Source organism: Schistosoma haematobium, chromosome 1, assembly GCF_000699445.3.
Source record: "Schistosoma haematobium chromosome 1, whole genome shotgun sequence".
NCBI lineage: Eukaryota > Metazoa > Platyhelminthes > Trematoda > Strigeidida > Schistosomatidae > Schistosoma > Schistosoma haematobium.
Genome location: NC_067196.1, coordinates 21893632 through 21902819, shown reverse-complemented (window position 1 = coordinate 21902819; position 9188 = coordinate 21893632). Strand labels below are relative to the sequence as shown.

Below are 9188 nucleotides of genomic sequence, written 5' to 3'. Positions count from 1 at the left end.
TTAGTGTAAACCTCAAGTTCGAAATGGTTCAAATGATTGTCGACGGAATAGAAGAAGCTTCCACTTAACGGGCTTCCGTTATTATCCTTAGTCCTTAAGAATGGGTCAAGTTGCCTCTTAAAGGACTCCTGGGAAGTCGCTTGGACTAGCTCAGTCGGCAACGGATTCCAGCATTTGACAACTCTCAAGGAGTAGAATTTGTGTTTACAGTCCGTTCTGCTATGTTGTGTCTCTAGTTTCTGGGTGTTACCCCTTAGGTTTGTGTTGGAGCTAAACTTAAGTACGTGCTTGAGTGGATGTCCAGAAGTGTAGAGGAAACTGTAATTCTACGACACAATCATTACGTGATAAATTCATGCCGGATGAAACATAATCTTTCTTGTGAAAGCTTGTAGATGATTTTTGATCCATGGACGAAGTGATTGGCTACAGAGGATAAGGAGTTGTGTATGTACTCTTATATGTTTAGGCTGTGCTAAGACAAAGAGGTTTACGTAAATAGTGTGACACGCCAAAGACAAAGGCGTTCATCATGGGCTGTACACAAGCTGAGATCACTGTAGTCCAAACTGCTCACCGACAAGCCAACATAATTTTATGTGACTTTCGTGTTTGCCGTGCCTACAATAAAATATTAAGTGAATGCACACCAATAATATTATACTCTGATCACCACTGGTATATTAAAGGCCCATGTTTGTCGCCTAGTAAAGGCGGAGACTTCAGTGAATCGGTAATGCGACTGAAACCACACAAGGTTTCCGAGCTTCTGAGGCAGTTAATAAACATGAACGTTTGTAGAATTTGGGTTTAGTTCGTTGTTAGTACTACTATAATAATGGATTTAATCATAAAATTGTAGACTTTTCATGATGTGAAAACGTAGTCCATAAAATCTTACGTGGATGTCACATCATTGTCTACTCTGACTCGCCGTATAGTAACAATCGGCAATATAAGGTTTGGTGTTTCTAAAGAACTCGTTTAGACTGGAGGTAGAACAATACACTTAATATCAATAAGAGATAATTTACACAGCAATGATCACGTCTGCAAGGCTGAGCCATGCCATCCGATCCCACATCGAACAAATGTTACCGCGTTCGCCATTCTTGACTTTCTCTTGGTGCTATATGTTGAAAGTCTATTCACCCAGTTATTTCATGTTCAGCATTGAGGATTATGTGATTATTACCAATCCCACTACATGTTTATTGATACTGTCCTCTACTGTTGGAGTGAAATTTAACGGTGCAGTTCCCATCTCTGAATGTCTTCAGATTAAATATACGACTAGTAAGAATAAAGGAAGACATTCTGTCTTTGTGTGGTGTGTTAAGTTTGTTTAAGTTCCCCGTTTTTTTATTTTCGTCTCATTCATTCGTTTATTGTGTGTTGTTATGTACTACTGGAGGGCCAGTGAAATGTCACCGGGCCCTGACCAAAACATCGGGTGGTCAGACCACTGAATATCAAACAGATCACCATTCATCGTCAAGGTCAAGAACAGTCAACGTGCACCAGTTAATTGCACGACATTGATTGGCCCATGCAACGGTGGTCGCGCTCTGTTCATTATACCTACTCTTACCAGTATATTTTTGTAACAACATCACTTGTGTTGTATGATCACCAAAGCAGCAATAGCACCCGGATACGACGAGAGAGTAATCCGTGTTGGGCACTAGCCCCATTGTATGACTTCGAACTTAGCTGGTCGGTCACACCGTACCCGTCTAACTCGAGTAGGCCCCCAATCATTCGGCACAGATCATCTACGGTGGAGATCAACAGTACATATTAGTGTGAAGCAAATACTTGTATTCCTGGCAACTTCTAGGTATATGTTGTGATGCAATTTGTTCGTGTAGCATTCTAAAATTTCTACACATACATATAACATTTACTACATTTGTCGTTTTAATCACCATATCCCAGTCCCTGTGACGGTTTTTTTGCTGAATTCTGTTATGATCGTTGAATTTTTGTTTGATCGCGACGGTTCTCATATTTGTTTGCTTTCGGCTCCTCTTCTGCTTGTTGATAATCTGTTTTAAAGACTAAAGACAGCTATCAGCTGTCATTTGCACTATTGCATGTGAAATTATCCACTATGTTGTTACTGAAGGAAGCCCTTTTTCTTCCAGACTTACAGATGCGCTAAGCGCAATGGATACCACGAGTTGAGATTCGTAACTATTTCATATCATTTCTTCAATAAAGAACCACTTTTTAGGCAAATCGCTGTGTAATGAACTTCGGTTTCGCACGTATCTCAATCGCGTAATTGGACGCTCCTATCTATTTCAGAACTAGGTTGCATGTTTGAGTCATTTTATTTTGTTATGGCCAAGGATCAGTTATCCTTGATGTCCTTGCATTGATTGTTTGTCTAATATGATGACTTAATGTAATCCCATGGTTTGTTTATTTTGACATGGGAGAGAGGAGGAAGTGGGAGCATCTGGTTTATTTTCATATTTGTTTGATTTTTATTATCAATATGGCTAATGGGGAAGTGTAGTCAGAGGGTATTTTGGGGAAAGAAGCATGTTTGGATGAGATAGATGACATACAGTGTCAAATATATAATTAGTGTATTTAGTGAGTGGTCAGGAAAGTCAGTCATAGAGCTTTTGTGTCTAATGTCTGTTATCTTCAGAAAGCGAGTTTTGTCACTCCCGATTATTCCCAAGTAAAAAGAGAGTAGCCTTAAGAGTGTGAGATTCTCGCACTCAACAGTTGAAGAGCGCGTGGCGACACAGTCAACGAGGCTGGAGCTAAAACAGGGTAATGTGGTGTATGTATCGAACTGGGAGGGGCAGTCAAGGAGTTGAGTATGGTGGCTAAGCTCAAGCAGTGTCCACAACCACTCGGCATGTGACGAAGTAGGACAGACCTTTAATTTACCTGTGTGTCCCGGGCCGACTTAGCTCTGTTGTGCGTTATTAAAGAGGCTTTGTGATCCACTTTGGAAATAGGGAGTTTTGTGTTGTTGTGCCCTGGTTCTTAGAGTACTCGAAGTCTACACTAAATAGCTTAACAGTGTTGCTGTATGTGTAGTGAAAGACAGGGGTAGCGTTGTTTTGACCTATGCTAATATTTTTCCAGTGCGTCTCTGTCAGTTCGCAGTCTTCTGCTTAGTTATTTAACTCAGGGTGCGGACATCGTTCTAGGTAGTAGGTTCCAAACGCTGATCACTCTAATGAAAAGAACGTGTTTCACGGAGAGTCTGCTAACGTGTATTTATATTGGTTCCTAACCACACGATCATGGAAATTGACCACACATTGAGTGGGAAGAATTGCATTCAACATTCGACATCACAAAGAAGGTGGGAACACGTAACTGATATGGCATGACTCAGCCGTACAGGTGTTGTGGTGAACTAAAAGTTATATTAACTCAAAAACGATAACAAAGCTATTACGTTCAAAAATAATGTGTTAATACGTTGACTATAATTTATAAACACGAGAAAAACCTATAGGACGTTGCTTAAATGTCAGGACTTGGCTTGTTCCAGTTGTATTCGGTATAATAACACACAAATATAGATGATTAATAAGTTAAATTAAGATCGTTATAATTGGAGCTACATATCCAGATGAAGCATATAATTGAAATATGACTGTGGTCTATGAATGTAAATTATCGATAATTTTGTGTTTGACATATTTTTTTGGAAAAGCTTGGGCCAGATTGCCAGGCGAAACGTTGGATTTACTTCAAATTCTTTCTCTGAGATTTTACAAGTACATTCTTCCTCTTTAACTTTTACAGTCATTTGTAGTAAATGTAAAAGTTATGAGAACTAACAAAAGCAATGCAAATATTATCAAAAGCTAATTACAAAATAAGTTTGTCGTGACTATTTTAACAATGTGGCCACTCAATATAACGTTTTGCTTTTCATATTAAATACAATATTCTATCCCCAATCTGGATATGTTCCTCAGAAGTCTTAAATATCATGCTGCTGACTGTAATTACAGGACGAGATAGTACAGACGGGAATGTGCTTTCCACGTAAGGTCTTATAGATTAGGCAGTTACACCATGTCAAATACACAACATTGGATTAAGCCCATTATTTCGAAATCAAAGCATTTGAATCCCCTTTCAAACAGAAGCTTGCATACTGAATGATCGGTTGAATTTTGAGTCTCACCAAGATCGTGTACCACGGTGAAAATACCTGTATCCAAATTTGTGAATGTACACTTTGACCCGTCCGAGATTCTGAGACCCTTAACTGAAATCACATGGCAGTGGGACAAGAATTACCATAACTCACGGATCATTGTGAGACCGGACCAAAGATAAAAACGTTTCTTTGAACCTGTATTTATCGAACATTTTTTTGTAGCACTGTATCTAGGTCGGTAGTTGAGGGGAGTTCCAAGAGTATTTGTTATAATATACATTTTTATGGGGTTTTCGTGTCAATGAGTACCCCTCATTTTATTAGTAATGGTGACCAAACTAGTGGTGATTACGTCTTTGTTTTTTCACTGAATCCGGTATTCTTATCGTATTTCCGTATTCTCTGTCTGACTAATTTTTGATAGAAAGATAACTATTATGATGCTCTACTCACATATTCGCTTTTTATCATTTAGTGAGAACCCATTTACTATTGTAGACTATCAAACACTTTTACACGCAGATGATATTCAAATTTGAGGGAAAGTGCTAGGCCTTGATGATATATTGAATTTTTAGGAAAAATTACACAAGACACATAACTGGATCGATTGAAACTTTATCTCCTGGAGTTAAGAATGTAAATGGTGAACAGTGTTGGGACTCTACCCCAAGCTAGTCCATTTTAACATTATGCTCTGTACTAGGGTAAAAACGTTGAGGATCGATGTATGTTATCCCTTCTTATGTCTCTTCCCATAGGCATTCTGTAGCTAATGAATTATATTCACCCTTAGGGTTTCTTTATAGAGCATTAGGAAACCCAACTCCAGGATAATTCAGAACTGTTTTCAATGTTTACCTTAAACCTTGTCTGAATGAAATTTCTACTTTATCCCCCTTTACCGTAGGAGGAATAGTGCTCTTTTGGAGTGCTTCCCATGATGGACATCCAAAAAACCATCAAGGCCACAAGATAAACAGTACTTAGTTCTCTTTATAGATTTAAATTTGCAACCAGTGTAGTATAGGAGGATTAAAGGCGACATGATGATAAAGTATCATATAGTTCAAAATTTTTTTTGCCTTAATAGATCATTGGTAAGTTTATGTAATAAATTACACTTAAGAGGATCCAGATTCAGGGTGAAGTGTAAAAGTACCCTCATGAAACTTAGTGTAAACTTGTTCGCATTTGATATGGAACAACCTGAAAGAAGCAGCAGTGACGGCTTCTCTCTGGTAAGCCCCAAAAATAGGGCAAAGGTAGGTCCGTTGGGCCAAAGCATGGTAAAATAGGTATATTGGATATAACACTATGTAGCATTTAATACAAAGCTTCTTACAAACAAATCTTTAAAGTTACTGTGGACAGAAAATAGTCCTTGCATCCTCCTGATTAAATAAGGATCGTCAACTATTTTGGTTTTTTTTAAAAAGAGAGGCTTTTGTTTGTTTATACTGTTCAGCGTCGGAGAACTGAAAAGGTGCACTTTTGATTACTTGGCACGCCTGTCATCAGTGGCGTTTTAAGATGACGGTTTCGGGGACTTTGTACACTCCAGAAGGATATCACAGGTCTTGGAGGGCCCAGATTGCAGCTAAATTTGGTGGTTGTACATTAAAAATAGTCAATTTCATTCCTGGTGTGACTAATAATGACAAGAAGTTCTTGGATAAGTTCCCTCCCGCAACTGTTCCGGTTTTTGAAGCTGATGACGGTACATGCCTTTTCGATGTGAATGCCATAGCCTATTATTTGGGGACCGACCAGCTGAGAGGTAAGTGGTTCATCTTAGTGCGCTTATTTGGTAGGTGGCAAAAACACACACTGCGTTACACAGTGGGTCAATTATGCAGATAACAGCATTCTGCCGTCTGTTGCTACTTGGGTTTATCCTTGTCTTGGTATTACCCAGTTTAACAAGCAGAACACGGAGAAAGCTAAGACTTGTCTTGCATCTGTGCTCAAGTTTTTGAATGAGCAGCTTAGTAAGATGTAGGTGTTTAATTTATAATCTTAGTTACATTAGAACTTTCCTTGTTGGTGATCGGTTGTCTCAAGCTGATATTACCGTCTTTACAGCTTTGCATCCACTATTTACCCATGTTTATGAGGAAAATGATAGGAAATCTTATCCTCATGTTATACGCTGGTATACAACAATTGCCAACCAACCAGAGGTTTTGAATGTCGTTGGGACGTGCACGTTTTGTGTTAAGGCCGCTCAGTTTGATGCCAAAAAATACGCTGAGCTACATAAAAAGGTAGGTCTGAAATTACTAAATAACAAATGAAAGACTCATGAGACCAACCAGCCAAAAGTAGCTACGAAAGAAAACCCCAAATCGGAGGCTCCTGTTAAGAAGGAAAAACCTAAAAATGACGACGATTATGCTGATCTTTCAAAACCAAGCGAAAATCTACTCGCAAGTCTCCCTCCTGGAAAGTTTAATATGGATGCATTCAAAAGAGTGTTCAGCAATATGGATAAAGAAGAGGCAGTCTCATATTTCTGGGACAATTTTGACCCAGAAGCTTATTCTATCTGGAGCTGCAGTTACTTGTTTTCTGACTCGCTAACGTTATTATTCATGACTAGTAACTTGGTTGGGGGATTTTTCCAACGAGCAGTGAAGTAGGTTTTTTTATATTTGCGTAAATATGTTTTCTGCTATCGAATTTATTTGATCGTTTTTATAAATAAGCGAAGACATTTCGCAGTTTATGGTCAAGTATTCTAGTGTTTTTGTAATACCACATTCGGTTAATGATCTAATGAAGCACTACATTTCTCTTTCAGGATGTCAAAATATGGTTTTGGCATCATGCGCATCATTGGCGAGGATAGAAATCATACAATCCAAGGTATTTGGATTTGGCGAGGAACTGGTTTGATTTTCGAGTTGGATGAAGATTTGCAGGTAGATTACGAGTCTTACGAATGGAAAAAGTTGGATCATAATTCAGAAAGTACCAAAGCTCTTGTTCATGAATACTTTACGTATAAACCCGAAGACGGAAGACTCAATCAATACAAAGTATTCAAATGAAAAATAAAGTATTTTCTGGGTTAATGGTCTCTTTCTGACTGCCATTTGTGTGTATGCCGTTGTTACTATCGGATCGTGTTTATTAGCGGCGCATAAGAAGCTTATTGGTATTGTGTATGTAAGCGTGTGTGGTTATGATGTATATAATCGTCAACTACCTCGGACGAACGTCGTTATTTTAAGCATACCAACAAATATCACATGCGTAATTTCCTTTCGTAATATATCCTGATGGTTTTAGTTGATTAACTTTTGGTTGTACCGATCATTCTTCACTGTTTGCGATAGGGTTATTGAATTGCGGTCACTGAGATTGGTAATTGTGCAAGTTCAAACATTTGTGCGATATGTAATAGTTTGTTAGACTAGTCATGACTGCTTATCTCAAAGTTACGTTTTGTGCATAAACTTTTACTTTACAAATAGTAAACTTCATGGCTTAATCAAATGGTTTAGTTCATTGTATGTTCCTTGAGTCAGTCTTTCTGGACAACAAAGGTCGGTAGTCATCGAACTATAGGTTACGAGTGGTAATTATTCAATGTCGAAGGAAGCAGGTCTTTCCGAATTTACGACTGACAGTTGGTTAAGTAGGTAGGTATCATAGTTCTGTTGCTTTTTCTGAACTCTTTGAATTTCAAAGCAGGAATGTATCTGTGCATATTTTGTAATACTTATCAGCTACGCATTACAAAGATTGGATGGTGTAGCGTTGGCTAAGACGACGACGTTGATTATTGTTTATTTATATTTATTTATTTATTTGGACATATAAATATTGGTACAAAAGGGCACCAAATATAAATGCGCCACACAAAACAATGAGAAATCGAAGAGAAAAAAAACGACGAACAGATTAGTGTAAGGTAGTGTAATAATAATAGTAATAGTAGGGGAACAGAAGGGTACAATCAGAAGAAATCTTTCTGTTAAGGAAGATACAACCACGTTTTATGAAGAAAGTAAAAGAAGGTTACAGCATGATCGCCACTGGCTTCTATCCTGAGCCATATCTGATAACGTCTCCAGCCACTGTGTTGCACCATCTCTCGGACCCCAACCAGGGAGTCGTGAAGGACCAACACGAGCGAGCCCTTTGCAGCTTTCTTTCATACCACGACACCATGTCATACACTGACCACCTCTCCGCTTTTTCCAACCAGTCCCAGCGTCGGCAAATAATGCACGACGTGGGATTCTCTGGGACGACATTCGTAGAACATGTCCAAGCCACCGAAGTCGGTGTTTCAAGTTGGTGGCAGCAATTGCATTATCATCTCTGTGCCCGAACACACGATGCCGAACCTGTGCATTACTAACATGGTGTTGCCACTGGATGTCAGCAATCCTTCAGAGATTACGACGATCAAGCACAGAGAGTCATCTAACATCCTCAACTCGGAGAGACCAGGTTTCACAAGCATAGAGCAAAACTGCTCTCACCGACTTGTTGTAGATCCGACCTTTTGCAGCCAGACTAACGTCACGAAGACGCCAAAGATGACCCAGATTGGCATAAGCCGCTCTGGCTTTCACTATACGTGGATTGATCTCACCACTCACGCCACCACTAGCACTTATGCCGCTATCTAGATACACGAACTTCTCGACTACTTCTATCTGCTCACCATCCAGAGTGAGTACAGGATTAGAATCCTGCCAGTCTTGTAGAAGTACTTTGTACTTCGAAAGTGCAAAGCATATACCATACCTACGGACACTGATTGCCAACTGATTAAGTGCGGATTGAATGGCTTGGGTATTATCGCACAGTAAGACAATATCATCCGCATAATCAAGGTCGAGAAGTCTTTCTCCAGGCAACAGATCCACACCACCATTACTTACATCCATCAGAACTGTTTCCAGAATGTCATCGATGGCAAAGTTGAAGAGGAATGGTGAGATTGGGCAACCCTGCCTAACCCCACTGCTCGAATGGAACAATGGAGAGAGGTGGTTGTATGCCCTCACTCTGTCTGAGGTGT

The 9188-nt window shown here is 39.3% G+C and overlaps 1 protein-coding gene across 1 annotated transcript; it reads left to right on the top strand.

The window, feature by feature from the left end:
* The first annotated feature begins 5637 nt into the window (after nt 1–5637).
* Nucleotides 5638–7224, top strand: EEF1G (Elongation factor 1-gamma). Its single transcript, XM_051212978.1, has 3 exons — nt 5638–5927; nt 5962–6785; nt 6951–7224. The coding sequence occupies exons 2-3, from the start codon at nt 6604–6606 to the stop codon at nt 7198–7200; spliced, it is 432 nt and encodes a 143-aa protein (XP_051073409.1). The 5' UTR covers nt 5638–5927; nt 5962–6603; the 3' UTR covers nt 7201–7224.
* Nucleotides 7225–9188: the final 1964 nt, after the last annotated feature.

What these genes read in the sequence shown, in the direction of transcription:
- EEF1G (XM_051212978.1), top strand. Translation starts at nt 6,604, where the DNA reads ATGGATGCATTCAAAAGAGTGTTCAGCAATATGGATAAAGAAGAGGCA. An exon ending in TTTTTCCAACGAGCAGTGAA is followed by an intron (nt 6,786 to 6,950) that starts GTAGGTTTTTTT and finishes TTTCTCTTTCAG; the next exon opens with GATGTCAAAATATGGTTTTG.